General features: G+C 53.5%; 2 protein-coding genes across 2 annotated transcripts in view; one reads left to right on the top strand and one right to left on the bottom strand.

Moving 5' to 3' along the window:
• Positions 1-12,449, top strand: part of LOC116954538 (uncharacterized) — a 39,642-nt gene extending 27,193 nt beyond the window's left edge. Inside the window, exons 9-11 of the mRNA XM_076052338.1 lie at positions 1,856-1,992; positions 3,984-4,159; positions 4,426-12,449. Of these exons, the coding sequence (XP_075908453.1) occupies positions 1,856-1,992; positions 3,984-4,159; positions 4,426-4,631 (519 nt within the window). The 3' untranslated portion in view covers positions 4,632-12,449. The remainder of the gene's footprint in view (positions 1-1,855; positions 1,993-3,983; positions 4,160-4,425) is intronic.
• Positions 12,036-17,203, bottom strand: LOC142905619 (uncharacterized). The gene is made up of 3 exons (XM_076052343.1): positions 16,105-17,203; positions 14,488-14,616; positions 12,036-13,153 (listed from the first exon to the last, which is right to left on the bottom strand). Exons 1-3 carry the CDS (start codon positions 16,796-16,798, stop codon positions 12,888-12,890), a joined length of 1,089 nt encoding a protein of 362 aa, XP_075908458.1. The 5' UTR covers positions 16,799-17,203; the 3' UTR covers positions 12,036-12,887.
• Positions 17,204-17,221: the final 18 nt, after the last annotated feature.

The following is a 17,221-nucleotide window of genomic DNA, read 5'->3' as shown; positions in this document are numbered from 1 at the left end:
AGACGCCAGCGACTCCCAGTCCGATGCTCCCACGATCCACTCCTTCCCGCGTCCTCTCTCTCTCTCTCTCCTGCGCCGGATTGACGATGCCGTTAATTATTGTCCCGCCGTCCCCCGACTCGTCCCATAGATCACCGCCGTGACCGCCGCTTGCCTCTCCGCCTGCGATCGTTGGCCGTAATTACTCTGCCCGTAACTCCTCCGTCGGAGCGCTTGTGTGTGCGTGCGTGCCTGTGTGTGTGTGTGCGTGTGTCTGTGCGTGCGTGCCTGTGTGTGTGTGTGTCTGTGTGTGTGTGCGTGCGTGCCTGTGTGTGTGTGTGCGTGTGTGTGTGCGTGTGTCTGTGTGTGTGCGCGTGTGTGTGTGTGCGTGCCTGTGTGTGTGCGCGTGTGTGTGTGCGTGCGTGTCTGTGTGTGTGCGTGTGTCTGTGTGTGTGCGTGTGTGTGTGCGTGCGTGCCTGTGTGTGTGTGCGCGTGTGTGTGTGCGTGCGTGCCTGTGTGTGTGCGCGTGTGTGTGTGTGCGTGCGTGTCTGTGTGTGTGCGTGTGTCTGTGCGTGCGTGCCTGTGTGTGTGTGTGTGCGCGTGTGTGTGTGTGTGCGTGCGTGTCTGTGTGTGTGCGCGTGTGCGTGCGTGCGCGTGCATGTGTGTGTATGTGTGTGTGTCTGTGCGCGCGCGTGTGTGCGTGAGCGTGCCTGTGTGTGTGTGCGCGTGCGTGCATGTGTGAGCGTGTGTGTGAGTGCCTATGTGTGTGTTCGTGTGTGTGCTTGTGTGCGTGTGTATTTGTATGTGTGTGCGTGTGCATGTGTGTGTGCGCGTGTATGAACGTGTGTGTGCGTGCCTGTTTGTTCGTGTGAGAGTGCGTGCGTGCCTGTGTACGTGCGTGCGTGCCTGTGTGTACGTGTGTGCGTGCCTGTGTGTACGTGCGTGCGTGCCTGTGTGTACGTGCGTGCGTGCCTGTGTGAGCATGCGTGCGTGCCTGTGTGAGAGTGTGTGTACTTGTGTGAGCGTGTGTACGTGCGTGTGAGAGTCTGTGTACGTGTGTACGCGCGTGTGAGAGTGTGTGTACGTGTGTGAGCGTGTGGTACGTGCGTGTGAGAGTGTGTGTACGTGTGTGAGCGTGTGTACGTGCGTGTGAGAGTGTGTGTGCGTGTGTACGTGCGTGCGTGCGTGTGAGAGTGTGTGTACGTGTGTGTGAGAGTGTGTGTAAGTGTGTGTGCGTGTGTACGTGCGTGCGTGCGTGCGTGTGAGAGTGTGAGAGTGTGTGTACGTGCGTGTGAGAGTGTGTGTAAGTGTGTGTGCGTGTGTACGTGCGTGCGTGTGTACGTGCGTGTGAGAGTGTGTGTACGTGTGTGTACGTGTGTACGTGCGTGTGAGAGTGTGTGTAAGTGTGTGTACGTGTGTGTACGTGTGTACGTGCGTGTGAGAGTGTGTGTACGTGTGTGCGTGCGTGCGTGCAGTAGTGGGGAGCGGTAGTGCTCAACGGTCAGCGAGTGGCGCTGTGATCATCGCTCGCGGTCAACACCGCTGACGATTATCGGAATCCGTCCTCAAATGAGTAGCTGGTGCGCTGTGTAAACATCGCCACTGGGGAGACAAAGGCGGCCGGGCGTGGTGCTGGCCACCCACCCCCTCGTGCGCCGTGGCGGCCTTCACAGGTGCTGCTCGCTAACAGCACTTGCCCCCAACAGTCCGTGAAGGCTACACGGGGGATCTTTGCCTTTGTAGGCGGAACGCGGCTTTCCGTGGGCACCTGAATGTGAGCCACGTGGTGCCGCCCCCCCCCAACCCCCTGCCCCCCCCCCCACTGCACCCCCCCCACTGCACCCCACCACACCCCCCGCCTCCCCACGTGGTGCAGGTGCGGGAGGCGAGGGACACTCTGCGCAGGATGAAGTCCTTCTGGGCCTCGCTGCCGTTCAGTGTCTGCAACACGGACGGGGTGGCAGCGGAGATCTCCAACGAGGAGGAATGCTGGAACGGAGAGGAGGAGGGCAGGTGAGCCATCTCCTCCTTCCCTCTGCCAGGTCCCCCCCCAGAGCCATCTCCTCCTTCCCTCTGCCAGGTCCCCCCCCCCCCCAGAGCCATTTCCTCCTTCCCTCTGCCAGGTCCCCCCCCAGAGCCGTCTCCTCCTTCCCTCTGCCAGGTCCCCCCCCCCAGAGCCATCTCCTCCTTCCCTCTGCCAGGTCCCCCCCCCCCCCCCCAGAGCCATCTCCTCCTTCCCTCTGCCAGGTCCCGTCCCCCCCAGAGCCATCTCCTCCTTCCCTCTGCCAGGTCCCGTCCCCCCCAGAGCCGTCTCCTCCTTCCCTCTGCCAGGTCCCCCCCCCCCCCGAGCCATCTCCTCCTTCCCTCTGCCAGGTCCCCCCCCCACCCCAGAGCCGTCTCCTTCCCTCTGCCAGGTCCCCTCCCCCCCCAGAGCCATCTCCTCCTTCCCTCTGCCAGGTCCCCTCCTCCCCCCCCAGAGCCATCTTCTCCTTCCCTCTGCCAGGTCCCCCCCCCAGAGCCGTCTCCTCATTCCCTCTGCCAGGTCCCCCCCCCCCAGAGCCGTCTCCTCCTTCCCTCTGCCAGGTCCCCCCCCGAGCCGTCTCCTCCTTCCCTCTGCCAGGTCCCCCCCCCCCAGAGCCGTCTCCTCCTTCCCTCTGCCAGCCCCCCCCCCCCAGGGCCGTCTCCTCCTTCCCTCTGCCAGGTCCGCCCCCCCAGAGCCATCTCCTCCTTCCCTCTGCCAGGTCCCCCCCTCCCCCCAGAGCCGTCTCCTCCTTCCCTCTGCCAGCCCCCCCCCCCAGGGCCGTCTCCTCCTTCCCTCTGCCAGGTCCGCCCCCCCAGAGCCATCTCCTCCTTCCCTCTGCCAGGTCCCCCCCTCCCCCCAGAGCCGTCTCCTCCTTCCCTCTGCCAGGTCCCCCCCCCCCCCCAGAGCCATCTCCTCCTTCCCTCTGCCAGGTCCCCCCCCCCCCCCCCAGAGCCATCTCCTCCTTCCCTCTGCCAGGTCCCCCCCCCCAGAGCCATCTCCTCCTTCCCTCTGCCAGGTCCCCCCCCCAGAGCCATCTCCTCCTTCCCTCTGCCAGGTCCCCCCCCCTCCCGAGCCATCTCCTCCTTCCCTCTGCCAGGTCCCCCCCCCCAGAGCCATCTCCTCCTTCCCTCTGCCAGCCCCCCCCCCCAGGGCCGTCTCCCCTCTTAGTGGACAACCACGGCAGTTGACCTCCCGGAAAGCACGACTGGGTCTCATCGACCCCCAGGGGAGCGAAGTCGACGACGATGACGACGACGATGACGACAATGGCGATAACGATGACGATAACAACGTTGACGACAATGACGATAACGATGATGCCAACGACGATGACAGTTTCAGTTTCATTTATTTGGTATAGCCCTGTGAGACATTCGGCTCTTGAATCGGGTGCAACAGCAACAAACAAAAAAAACAAAAACATGAACAAGAAGACATCTTAAAGTGACTATGTGACTGTGCAAACAGAAAATCCAGGAAAAAAACATCAAAATATTTCTGAAAAAGCACCGTACACCAACGCTGTGTGCAAAAATCCCAGTGGGATGCAAGTCAAACAACAACAACCACAAGACAACTTAGATTAAGGCCATCAGTCTAACTCCGTACTACAACAAAACAAAAACATGGCCAAACCAAAAAAACGTTTTCGAAATCACCAAAATAAAGCCATAAATGCAATGTAACAGTGATCATAGGGACTGTGACCGAATTTTTAACAATAAACTACATAAATAACACGCAACACCAAACCCTAGAGCCACAGCTGGCTGCATGAGTCACTCCACAAAACAACAGGAGCATCAGTCGGAGTATCACATTTTTCAATGCACCTTTAAGATCAGCACACTAAATCAAAATACAGATAATACTTTGCAGCGGTCATCCGGAGCGAAACATTTTATTTTATTTTAGGCCACTGAATAGCAGTGGCAGCTAGGGGTGTACATGACGACGACGATGCCTCTCTCTCCTCTGCAAGGTATCTGCGCGAGGTGGTGGGCGATGGCTTGGCCCAGCAGAGGGACAACCCGGAGGTGAAGGTGGACGTGACCCGGCCCGACCTCCAGTCCCGCCGGCAGATCATGGCGCTGCGCATCATGACCAACCAGCTGCACGGCGCCTTCCACGGCCACGACACCCACTTCCCCGACAGCAGTGAGCACTGACAACCCACCGCCCCCCCCCCCCCCCCCCAGACGCGCCACCCCCTGATGATTAAGGAATGGTGGTGGTGTTGGTGGTGGTGCCTCTTGAGGCTCGGAGCCTTTTCATTCTTCTTTGCTCGAGGACCTCCGAACGTCGGAAACCGCCAGCTCGCGTGCTCACCCTTGCCCGCCCGCGTTATGCCAAACGGAACAAGCGGACTCGCGTGCCCCCCACCCTCCTCCCCCCCCCCCCCCGGTTTGTGTCCACCCCGGCAGGCGACGAGTGGGGTTCGGGCAGCGGGGACTGCGGGGAGGAGACGTGCCCAAGGCCAGCGGAGCCCCCCCGGGCGTCCCTGCCGCCGTCCTCCGGGGGACGCGCGCACGAGGGGAGCCCATCCCGGGCCCCTCCGCCGTCCTCGTCCCGCTCCGCTCTTGGCCTCCTCGCAGCCGCGCTCGCAGCGATGCTCCGGCGATTGGAATAGGGGGGCGGGGGGGGTTCGAGGGAGCATGTGCGTGTGTGTGTACAGTGTGTGTGTGTATGTGTGTGTGTGCGTGTGGGGAGCGGTAGTGTAGCGGTTAGCGCGCTGCGCTATGAACCTGGCGACCCGGGTTCGATTCCCGCTCACGGCCAACACCAGTGACGATTATCTGAACCGGTCCCGGGCCTCCCCTAGGTCGACTCAGCCTCAAATGAGTACCTGGTGCGGTGTGTAAACATCGCCACTAGGGAGACAAAGGCGGTCGGGCATGGTGCTGGCCACCCACCCCCTCGTGTACCGTGCCGGCCTTCATAGGTGCTCGCTAACAGAACTTGCCCCTACAGCCTGTTACAGGCTATATGGGGGATCTTTGTCTTTATCTTTGTGTGCGTGTGTACACAGTGTGTGTGTATGTGCGTGTGTGTATGTGCGTGTGTGTATGTGCGTGTGTGTATGTGCGTTTGTGTGTACACAGTGTGTGTGCGTGTGTATGTGTGTGTGTGTGTACACAGTGTGTGTGTGTATGTGCGTGTGTGTGTATGTGCGTGTGTGTGTATGTGCGTGTGTGTGTATGTGCGTGTGTGTGTATGTGCGTGTGTGTGTATGTGCGTGTGTGTGTATGTGCGTGTGTGTGTATGTGCGTGTGTGTGTATGTGCGTGTGTGTGTACACAGTGTGTGTGTGTACTGTATGTGCGTGTGTGTGTATGTGTGCGTGTACACAGTGTGTGTATGTATGTGCGTGTGTGTATATATGCGTGTGTGTATGTGCGTTTGTGTGTACACAGTGTGTGTGTATGTGCGTGTGTGTGTATGTGCGTGTGTACACAGTGTGTACTCTTTGGTTCTATTGGGTAAAGTCACGTAGGTGAAAATAAAATAACAAAAAATCACGACGTTTCGGCCACAACACAAGCGGCCTTCATCAGGTGAAGGGACGAGACTGTCTGGAGGACAGCGCTGGAGTAACTGTGACCAGTTACAAGCTAATCTCTCAGCTATTTCAATGCTAAATTCTATGCTGATTCCTTTGTCAAGGGGTACCTCTGCGGATGTGTATACTTTAACTTAGCTATTTCAATGAGCCATTTCAATGCTAAATTATATGCTAATTCCTTTGTCAAGGCGCTTTGTGTTTTCTTCTCACACAGCTTAAAGGTCGTGATCTGAGCGTGGCTTCTTCCACTCCAGCGCTGTCCTCCAGACAGTCTCGTCCCTTCACCTGATGAAGGCCGCTTGTGTTGTGGCCGAAACGTCGTGATTTTTTGTTATTTTATTTTCACCTACGTGACTTTACCCAATAGAACCAAAGAGTATGGATCCTAGCAGTCACGAAAGCTTTAAATCTAGAATACACAGTGTGTGTATGTGCGTGTGTGTACACAGTGTGTGTATGTGCGTGTGTGTATGTGCGTGTATGTGTACACTGTGTGTGTATGTGCGTGTGTACAGTGTGTGTGTGCGTGTGTGTACGTGTACACAGTGCGTGTGTGTGTATGTGCGTGTGTGTGTATGTGCGTGTGTACACAGTGCGTGTGTGTGTATGTGTGTGTGCGTGTATGTGCGTGTGTACACAGTGCGTGTGTGTGTATGTGCGTGTGTGTGTATGTGCGTGTGTGTGTACACAGTGTGTGTGTGTGCGTGTGTATGTGCGTGTGTACAGTGTGTGTGTGCGTGTGTATGTCCGTGTGTACACAGTGTGTGTGTGCGTGTGTATGTGCGTGTGTGTGTGCGTGTGTATGTGCGTGTGTGTATGTGCGTGTATGTGTACACAGTGTGTGTGTGTATGTGCGTGTGTACAGTGTGTGTGTGCGTGTATGTGCATGTGTACACAGTGCGTGTGTGTGTATGTGCGTGTGTGTGTATGTGCGTGTGTGTGTACACAGTGTGTGTGTGCGTGTGTATGTGTGTGTGCGTGTGTATGTGCGTGTGTGTATGTGCGTGTATGTGTATACAGTGTGTGTGTGTATGTGCGTGTGTACAGTGTGTGTGTGCGTGTATGTGCATGTGTACACAGTGCGTGTGTGTGTATGTGCGTGTGTGTGTATGTGCGTGTGTGTGTACACAGTGTGTGTGTGTGCGTGTGTGTGTGCATGTGTACACAGTGTGTGTGTGCGTGTGTGTGTACACAGTGTGTGGGTGTTTACGTGTGTGTGTGTGCGTATGTGTGTACACAGTGTGTGTATGTGCGTGTATGTGCGTGCGTGTGTACACAGTGTGTGTGTTGGGGAGCGGTTGTGTAGCGGTTAGCGCGCTGCGCTACGAACCCGGCGACCCGGGTTCGATTCCCGCTCACGGCCAACACCGGTGGCGATTATTTGAACCGGTCACCTGGGCGTCCCCTAGGTCGACTCAGCCTCAAATGAAATACCTGGTGCGGTGTGTAAAACATCGTCACTGGAGAGACAAAGGTGGCCGGGCGTGGTGTTGGCCATCCACTCCCTCGTGTGCCGTTCCGCCCGACATAGGTCTCGCTAACAGCGCTTGCCCCAACAGTCTGTCAAAGGCTACTCGCGTGGGATATTTGTCTTTGTGTAAGCAGGTGCGCGTGCAGGTATAAACGGCTCTCGGACACACGGGCTGCAGAGGGTTTCTTTACTTTGGTCGGTCGCTTCACAGCGACGACTCTAAGACGGCGAGGACAGCTCCCCCCGGACCGTGACGACCCCGACTTCCACAGCAGCCCCGAAACCTCGCTCCTCGCACCTTTTAATCCGCGGCGTGGCCATCGCTCCGCCCCTGGCCACGCCCTTACTTCTCGAACTCCCCGGCGAGTTCCCGATCCTTCCTGGAGATTCCAGATCCGTTCCCTTTCTCTGTCAACTCGCCTGTAATTACCACTTGCGACCGACCGCTAGCCTTGTATATTGTCCTCGCACCTAGAATTACCGCTCGTGACCGCTAGCCCACGCACTGGCTCGACACAGGTATTCATTTCTCACTGCTCGACGGGAGTAGGCACGTGACCAGTAATTGCCACTGCCATAGTGAAAGGCTACGCTGGACATGGTGTTGCCGGATGCGGCCATATTTTCAGGATCACGGACGTGTACATACGTGTGTACATGCGGATGTGTGGGTGCGTGCGTGTGTGTGAGCGATTAGCGCAGACATGGGCAAAGTACGGCCCGTTGGGCTTTTTAATCAGGTCCGCCGAACTTGTCCAAATATTATTAAATTAAATTTTACCTTTCTCCTGTAATGCCCCCCATTTCCCCATTAGATGGCGCACTTTGACCATCCATCTGTTCCTGGCCCGGCCCCTCTGTCAAATTTTAGAACCCATTGTGGCCCGCGAGTCAAAAAGTTTGGCCACCCCTGGTAGCGCGTTGCGTTACGAACCCGGCGACCCGAATTCGATTTCCGCTCATTATATGAAGCGGTCCTGGGCCTCCCCTGGGTCGACTCAGCCTCAAATGAGTACCTGGTCCGGTGTGTACAACATCGTCACTGGGGAGACAAAGGCGACCGGGCGTGATGCTGGCCACCTAACCCCCTCGTGTGCCGTGCCGGCCTTCATAGGCGGTGCTCGGAAACAGCACTTGCCCCACCAATCTGTTAAGGCTACACGGGGGATCTTTGTCTTCGCGAGTTTGTGCAAGCGAGCGAAAACGCAGCGGCAGTGCAGCGGTTAGCGCACGGCGCCGCGAACCCGGCGGCCCGAGTTCGCTTCCCGCTCGCGGCCATCATCAGCGGTGAGCGATTTCGTTTTGTTGCATCAAGTCACGAGCACCTTCCTCGCAAGCTTTCCCCTAAGCCACGCTGGTCAACCATGCAATGTCATCTGCATGGGGAAGCTGTGGCGAAGCTATGGCCTTGGGACACGAGATCCCTCCAATGGCAACCTCCCCACCACCCTGATCCCCAGCACCTTCTCTCACCGCCTGGGTTACTACCCATTGGATGTTAACTCCCTCGCCTGGTGTGCAGGAGGTCGGCTCGTGGGTTCGATCCCGACCCTGACACCTGCTGTATATTTGGAGTTTGCGTGTCTCTCTCCCCGTGGTCGTGTGGATTTTGCTCCGGGTCCTTCCACTTTTTTTGTATTTCCACCTCCACATTTAAAAACATTACCCGTTCAGATCATTTGACTGCTGCTGTAAATTTCCACGCGACGATGAGCCACTTCGTTGGGATATCGTTTGTGATGGCCAGGTCGCTTCTGAAAAAGAGCTACGTAGCTCAGTGGGCCTTACCCGCTGGTAAAATAAAACAAAGTTCGTAGTTTTCTTTTTAAAAAAATACATTTGAGCTCTCCACGTCTGGGGGGCAACTCCCCCCCCCCCGTGTTCCTCAAGTATGATTTGTTTTTGTCTACATTCATGAGGTGTAACTTATGAGCGGGTCATAGCACGGTAATTCCCCCCCCCCCCCCCCCCATTCATGTCTCTTCGCCCCTTTTGTCGTTTCTCAAATATACGTCGTCAATACAGGGACTCCTCTACTTACGAACGAGTTAGGTTCCAGAGGTCTGTTCGTAAGTCCAAACTTTACTCCTGTTGATTACAAACATGTTGTAGAGCGTGTGCACTAAACACGGTGAATGGCTTTAAAAGTTGTATAATCTCCTGTAGCTGTTGATGCCACTGGTCCTTCACGTTGTGTAGATGCCACTGGTTCTTCACGTTCTGTAAATGTAGATGCCACTGGTTTTCACGTTCTGTAGATGTAGATGCCACTGGTTCTTCACGTTCTGTAGATGTAGATGCCACTGATTCTTCACGTTCTGTAGATGCCACTGGTTCTTCACGTTCTGTAGATGTAGATGCCAATGGTTCTTCACGTTCTATAGATGTAGATGCCACCACCGCAATATATTGCGCGACGGTTGAACTTACGGCTCTCCGTCCGAACAGGCAACTGGACATACGGACAGGTTTGTTCGTATCTCTGAAAGATCGTAAGTCGAATGTTCGTAAGTAGAGCAGTATGGCCACCACGACCTGTTTAGCGTCACCTCGACCCGCACTCACGTCGTCCGTCTTTTCTCGTATATCCGTCGGCCTTCGTCACCAGCTACCAACCTGGACACGAACTACCTTGCGGCGTCGTGCGTAAAGAATTGTACCGTACTGCAGAGTATAATATATTATTTACGCACAGCATTTACGCGATTTTAAAGTGTAGTGTATCGTATTGTACCCTGTACAATTTGTGTTCAAAGTTTACTGCTGTTACACTAGTGCCGAATACAGTATTTTTAGTCATTTAACGTAACGTCGCGGGCACGTCCGGGATGAAGATGCGCGCGTTAAGGCAGGGTCACCTGTAGCCTCCGCTGTCTGTTCAGCTCTCGTGGAAGAAGAAAAAAAATGGCTTTTGATTTTACGTCGTTTCGACGTCGCACCTGTCAGGAACGTAAAAAAACGGAGGTGCTGGCGCGCAGAGAACCGGGAGGCCCCGGGATGGCTGCACAGCCGTCGGGAGGTCGTTACCAAGACAAAAAGAGACCACACCAATCGCGAGTTCGCAATATCTCTCTCAAGGATTGACTTCCCACCCAACACGCCACCATCATCACAGTCCATGGGCAGATAGTCCATCGGTGTCCACTGCAAATGTCTCCATTTGTTTCCACTTTCCTCTTGCCTTGTGCCAATATTCTCAAGCAGTGCCCATCTTTCTGACGCCCATCTCGTATGTCATCGTCAAGCCATTATTTAATAATAGGGGGTTTCCCCTTTTTTCTGGCAACAAAACTGAAACATTTTTACAAGGATTAATGTCACTGCATTAACCACAAAACTTGCAGTCAAAATGCAAACAAAAAACATACTATGATAATATATGCATTGTCCTTGAAACTGATTGGTCCACACCAAGGGACGGCTTTCTTTTGAGCCTCGACCCAATTGGTGCTCGACCAGATGACGCCAGAAGGCGTCACACAGCTCAAAGACAATGCACTATCAAAGTAATGAGGCCTCGGGGTGAGCATTTACATCATTAGACCTCCTTTGCCAGTACCAAAATGTAATAATAATAGGGTTTTTCCCCTTTTTTCTGTCAACAAAACTGAAACCTTTTTACGAGGATTCATGTCTGCATTCACCACAATACTTGCAGTCACAATGCAGGTTTCAGTTTTGTTGCCAAAAAAAGGGGAAAACCCTATTATTATATTTTGGTACTGGCAAAGGAGGTCTCATGATGAAGCCATTCTTCGTTAGGTCTTCCTCTCTTTCCTGTTCCTTCCATTTTTCTGAACAACATTTTTCATTTTCCTTTTGTCCATCCAACGTGTGTCCAAAAGTGTAAGTTTCCTTCGCATCACTGCCTGCACCCCACGATACCAAAGCTCCCGACGTCCCCAACAATGACCGCCTGATAGTGCGTTACCCAGCGGTGCCAACGGTGTGTGACATCACACCGCACCGACACTCGCGCCGCAGAGACAGCGACATCGCTCCCACACGGCGATGTTACATCGCACAGAGGTTGTGGAAATCATCAGAGGCAGGTGGAGTGGCCGGAAGAGAGGGGAGTAGAGAAAGATGGCCCTGATCGTTCGAGCTCGGAACCGGGGTTGAAGGTTGAGGTGCCAACACCTCCCAAGTGGGTGGTATACTGCGGCCACCTCCCGATGATGATGATGCATCGTTGTTGTCTCTTGCCCCTGCCTTTGGATCTGAGCCAGAGAGAGGATGAGGCTCGTGCTGCTTGAGGACAGCAGGCCGTGAGGCTTTCTGTACAAACCATCCCTTGTCTGGCTCACATTGACCCAGGTCAGCCAGGTCGTCAAGATCACCCCTCTTGCAAATGAGACTTTACCCTGGTCTCTCTCGGGTTCTCAGCCGGTTAAACGTCGTAAACTTGTGGATTTACATAAGCCACTTCGTTGAGCTATCATTTGTGGCCAGGCTGCTTCTGACAAAAGAAGCTAATGGCTCAATGGGCCTTACCCGGTAAGATAAAAAAAAATTGTATATACAGTACTTTTAAAGTGATTTGTATACCTTTGCTATACGTTGCACTCCAATCGTGTGTTTGTATTGTTTGTTCTTGTTGTAACATTGTAACCCAGTGCCCCTGCTGGACATCTGTGAAAAAGAGCTCGATAGCGCATCGGATTCCTCCTACAGTAATAAAAAGATTCAGATTCCGAAAGGATCAGAATCACAGCAGCCGCCGCATCGACGATATTGGCCAAGGCCACCGCGTCTGAACCAGAGGCCCATCACCTCGCTTCAAAAACTGGAATCTCTCGCCAGGGAGCTCTTCGTGTTGGGGGGGCGGTGGCGGGGTTGGGGAATTCTTACGCATCAGGTTCCCACACGAGTCCACCGCCCCACCGAGATGGAGATGGCAGTCGCCCCCATAAACGCTGCTCGCCACCGGAACACTTTGGTCAGTTCTCAACGTGGGAGCAGCTTGCAAGATGCTAATGATCGGCTCAGGCGAGAGACGTCTAAAACGAACGAGGCTTTTATTTACAGAGAACGTTTGTACTGGCGGGACATTTCAAAATAAAAGTTCCTAGGCAAAACTGCGCGGCATGTCTACCCGGGCACAGCTGTACAAACGGCGGTCGCCATTTACCCTGCACCATAGCGCAGTACAATTATCTACAACGATGCTAGCCGGGAGTCATCTTACCCTCAACCATGGTTAGGCCCGAACGATCCCTTCATCGAAGAATAAGTTACTCAAACGGAATGTGCTCAACCTGGACATGTTACCAAAAAGAGGTGAGCGTGAAGCGGCCGATGTCCAGGGAAGTCTTATCAAGTACCTTACTGTGTAACGTTTCGACAGTTGAATAGAACACGAGGGACATAGCGTCCTGTACTTTGTGAGCAAACATTAAAGTACCCGCATTGCGATATTTTTCGTGTGATATTTTTTACGGATGCACGTTCAGCAGTTTTGTATAGGAATAAACAAAACCTATCATTGACAAAACAGATTTATATACAGGGCGCTTCAAAAATCCTTTTAACACTTCTGAGAATTTGCAACAATACCACGATAAATGTGCTGCTGCCTCCGGGCTCTGGAGACCGCCTGGAGAAGATTCCAGGCCACGTGTTGACAACGATGGCGAACAAGTGGAGACTCTTTGACTTTTTGAAGCGATTAACACACATTTGTTATTATGTTACAGTGTATTATCCGTTTTTTTTTTCCATTAAAAGGATAGTCCCATGTAAGTGTTAACGGTTTTTTTTAAGCACCCTGTACATGACTCGATCACGCGATTTTTCTCATGTACAACCTGCACGCCCCGAAGAAAAAACATTGACAAATGAAAACAACTCTCCTCAATCCAAAGGCGGATCTCTCGCTTCCCTTGCCAGGAGCGCGTGCCCAAGTTGTTTAAGAACGGAGATCAGTTCTCTGTTGACGAAGGTCGACGCTTCCGTTTCCCGTTCCCGCTGGCCACGATCCAAGTTCATCTGCCGTTCTTTAAGCTCCCGGTCGGCCTGCATTTCTTGACGGAGGAACTCCATGTACCTTTCATCAGATTCCCGCATGCATTTCACCAATTCCGCGACAGAGTCTGGTGCGTCCCTTTTTCGCTTTTTGGCTGAAAAATAGGGAAACGCAAAACAAAAGCCCAGAGGGAATCCACACCTACGATTAGCACGGATGGCAACGAACGGCGCGAAAGAAGTTCAACGCACATCGTCATCCCGCACCTACGATTAGCACGGACGGCAACGTACGGCGCGAAAGAAAGTTCAACGCACATCGTCATCCCGCACCTACGATTAGCACGGACGGCAACGAACGGCGCGAAAGAAGTTCAACGCACATCGTCATCCCGCACCTACGATTAGCACGGACGGCAACGTACGGTGCGAAAGAAAGTTCAACGCACATCGTCATCCCGCACCTATGATTAGCACGGACGGCAACGTACGGCGCGAAAGAAAGTTCAACGCACATCGTCATCCCGCACCTACGATTAGCACGGACGGCAACGTACGGTGCGAAAGAAAGTTCAACGCGCATCGTCATCCCGCACCTACGATTAGCACGGACGGCAACGTACGGTGCGAAAGAAAGTTCAACGCACATCGTCATCCCGCACCTACGATTAGCACGGACGGCAACGTACGGTGCGAAAGAAAGTTCAACGCACATCATCATCCCGCATCTACGATTAGCACGCACGGCAACGTACGGCGCGAAAGAAGTTCAACATACATCCAAAACATAACACTCATACAACTTGCCAGCAGCAGCAGCAGCAGCGATATAATACACTACAAAAGAGATGTAAATATCACATTGCATAGAACTATTATAGCCATTAAAATAATAATACAACATTAACAGCACAACGGTGCACATTGTGCAACTGTAAATACATCCGTTGCGGTTACAAGGTAGACAAGGCTGATTGCATTGTACATGCAATGCACATGCAATGCACATGCAATGCACATGCAATGCACATGCAATGCACATGCAATGCACATGCAATGCACATGCAATGCACATGCAATGTGATTACCCTCAGGTGATTCGCGCGAAATTCCAGCCTGTACATAATCCTCCGCTTGCGATGGGTTTCTTTTTTGTTTCCTTCATTATTTACAGAGTTAAGGCTTTTAAGCAGAACTGGCAATGCAGGATGGAGAATAAGATAATGAGGCAAGAGTTGCATTTTTCTCCCCGCTTGCTCTTTGGAACAACACGATGACACAACATCGGCATCCCGGTGTTAGACGGGTGCTAGCCGCCAAGGCCGTGACGGCGTTTCATTTATCATTCCTGCCGTTCCGTACCGCCTGTGCCGTTCCCCGTCCCGCCTTAATGTGCACCGGTGCCCTCCCCCTTGCTTTATCGAGGGCGCTATTGGCACGTGAGATAAATGATTGACCTCATCCGAAAGGTCACGCGTTGAAAATTTACCCTGCAGTGTCTTGAGACTTGTCACCCCCGGGTTCACCACTGACGAGTGTCCGGCTTGCGGGGCCGAAGTGCCGTCGTGGGCATCCTCGATGAGAACACTGCCGTCCGAGTGGACAGACGAGGCGTCCTCTAGCAAGGAAAACAAATCACACACACACACGGATGGATTCTGTAAATGCTTTTCGACATGGCCCATGGGTTGACAACGTAAAGCTGCAGAACTGAACACGTTTTTTTTTCACCAGGTAAGGCCCCACTGAGCTACATGGCTCTGTTTCAAAAGCGACCCTTGGCTATCGCAAATGACAGCTCAGCAAAGTGGCTTATCATCATCATCACATGGAAATGTATAGCAGCCAAATACTCTAAAGACCGGAGGACCCGGAGAAAAATCCACGCGTACATCTCGCGATGGCGAGGAGATACGGTACTATCTCCCTCGCCTGCTATGCAGGAGGACATGGGTTTGATCCCAGGCCCTGACGATGCCTCTTGTATCGTTGGAGAACGTGTGTTCTCTATTCTCTCCCGGGAAGGTCGCGTGTGTGGCCTTGAAAGTAAATATATAAGATATCGATTTAAAGCTTTCGTGACTGCAGGGATTCATATTCTTGGTTCTTTCGGTAAAGTCACGTAGAAGGGAAATAAAAATAAAACAATAAAATTCTCACGACGTTTCGATTGCAACACAAGCAATCATCATCAGGTGAAAAAGTGGCGTTTTTTCTGAAGAAATAAAAACGCCACTTTTTTCAAATTTTCTTGCTGTGGTTTTCACACCTGATAATGATTGCTTGTGTTGCAATCGAAACGTCGTGAAAATTGTATTTTTTATTTTTATTATTTTCATATTTCCCTTCTACGTGACTTTACCGAAAGAACCAAGAATATATATAAGATAGCCAACGTTTTGGGCAATTACCCTTCTTCATCGAACATAACAAAGGGCCATAGCCCGAAACGTCTCCAGTTATATTCACGAACGCTAAGCACATCTGTGCTCGAAACGTTCACTGAACATCTAGCTCGTCGGATAATCAAGATTCTGACATTCAACTATTTTGATTTTTTTATTATCAATTTATTTTCCACGAGGTAAGGCGACGTTGCCAGCGGTATTGTCGTTCCAAGGGTGACACACACAAACAAAAACAAACAAAATAAAAACACTCCGGACCCGGTCTCGACATCAAGTCGTCCTTCCTTTCGTGCGGCCCCCGGGTGACCCAAAACATCGGTGCGTGAACACCGAGGTCATCATTAAACAATTTCGACAATCTCTGGCCACGGATACCGGGACGAGGTGAACCCTTCGGTGCAATCATCTTCGTCGTCCCACGCGCTAACGTTGGCACAACAACAACAACAACGAAGTCCCCTCTTATTCTTTCGCACCGTACCTAAAAAAAAGCCCCGACCCGTGCTCGCCGTGGGGGGGGTGGGGAGGCGAATGTTTGGGATGGAACCCACGGCCGACCTCCTGTACACCCGGAGAGGTAGTTAACATCTAGCCACCGCGAGATGGTTGGGTTTGGGTACGTGGTCGGTTCCAACCGCATACCAAAGACTTCGCTGCTTGCTGCTGTTATTGTTGAACTTTTTTTTGCATGGACTCACCCGACTCTTGAGACTCCACCATCTCTTGAAGCTGCTGCTGCTGCTGAGTCTGCTGCTGTTGATGATGATTCTGCTGTTGATGATGAGTCTGCTGCTGTTGATGATGATTCTGCTGTTGATGATGAGGCTGCTGCTGTTGATGATGATTCTGCTGTTGTTGCTGCTGTTGCTGCTGATGATTCTGCTGTTGTTGCTGCTGCTGTTGTTGCTGCTGCTGATGTTGCTGCTGCTGATTCTGCCGTTGTTGCTGTTGTTGCTGCTGCTGTTGCTGATGATGCTGTTGTTGCTGCTGCTGCTGATGATGATTCTGCTGCTTATCGTAATGCGAGGCCGCCGCTCGAGGCCCCAGCGGCCTAGCCCCGCCACCACCACCGCCGCCACCACCACCACGGCCCATGACGGCGTCCAGCATTTGATAGTGGCGGCTCCTCTTGCGACCCGCGGCCGCCTCGCTCAGCCTCTTGTACTCCTGCTTCAGCTTCTTCACCTTCTCGCGACACTGCTTGGGGCTGCGGCTGATGCCCGCGCACCTCAGGTCGGCGGAGATGCGCGCGTACACCCTCTCGTTGCGCACGGACGCCTCCAGCTCCGCCTGCACCGACGCGTCGCCCCATAGCGACAGCAGCGCCTGCACCTCGTCCGCGTCCCACAGCTGCTTCTTCTCGTCCGCCTCGGTGCTCGCCGCGATGTTCATCGTGCCCAGGACTGCTCCCTCCTCCTCCTACCCCCCGGGCCTGTCCCTCCTCCTCCTCGTCGTCGTCGGCTGGAGCCGCACCGCCGCACGGGTGCGTGTCACGGCAGTGTTTGTGTTCACAGCGCCCTTCACATGGGCCTGCCCCCCCCCCCCTGGGTTCGCCGGTCGGAGCAACGTCGCCCCGACGTCAAGCCAACGTCGCTTCGACGTCGGAGCAACGTTGAAAAAGCCCGCCCCCTTGCGCCTGGAAACACGCCAACGTCGGACCAACGTTGGACCAGCGTTCGCTGAACGTTCGCGCAACGTTGGGCCAACGTTCGCTGTACGTTCGCGCAACGTTGGACCAACGTTCGCTGAACGTTCGCGCAACGTTGGACCAACGTTCGCGCAATGTAGTAGCGACGTTTTCTTTTTGTGCGTTTT

This window comes from Petromyzon marinus, chromosome 55, assembly GCF_048934315.1.
Source record: "Petromyzon marinus isolate PM22_M1 ecotype Great Lakes invasive population chromosome 55, UKy_Petmar_22M1.pri1.0, whole genome shotgun sequence".
NCBI classification, from domain to species: Eukaryota; Metazoa; Chordata; class Hyperoartia; order Petromyzontiformes; family Petromyzontidae; genus Petromyzon; species Petromyzon marinus.
The sequence above is the reverse complement of the archived record's forward strand: the minus strand, read 5'-3'. Positions and strand labels throughout refer to the sequence as shown.

What these genes read in the sequence shown, in the direction of transcription:
- LOC142905619 (XM_076052343.1), bottom strand. Translation starts at nt 16,798, where the DNA reads ATGAACATCGCGGCGAGCACCGAGGCGGACGAGAAGAAGCAGCTGTGG. An exon ending in GGTGGAGTCTCAAGAGTCGG is followed by an intron (nt 14,617 to 16,104) that starts GTGAGTCCATGC and finishes TTTCCTTGCTAG; the next exon opens with AGGACGCCTCGTCTGTCCAC. An exon ending in AAGTCTCAAGACACTGCAGG is followed by an intron (nt 13,154 to 14,487) that starts GTAAATTTTCAA and finishes CCTATTTTTCAG; the next exon opens with CCAAAAAGCGAAAAAGGGAC.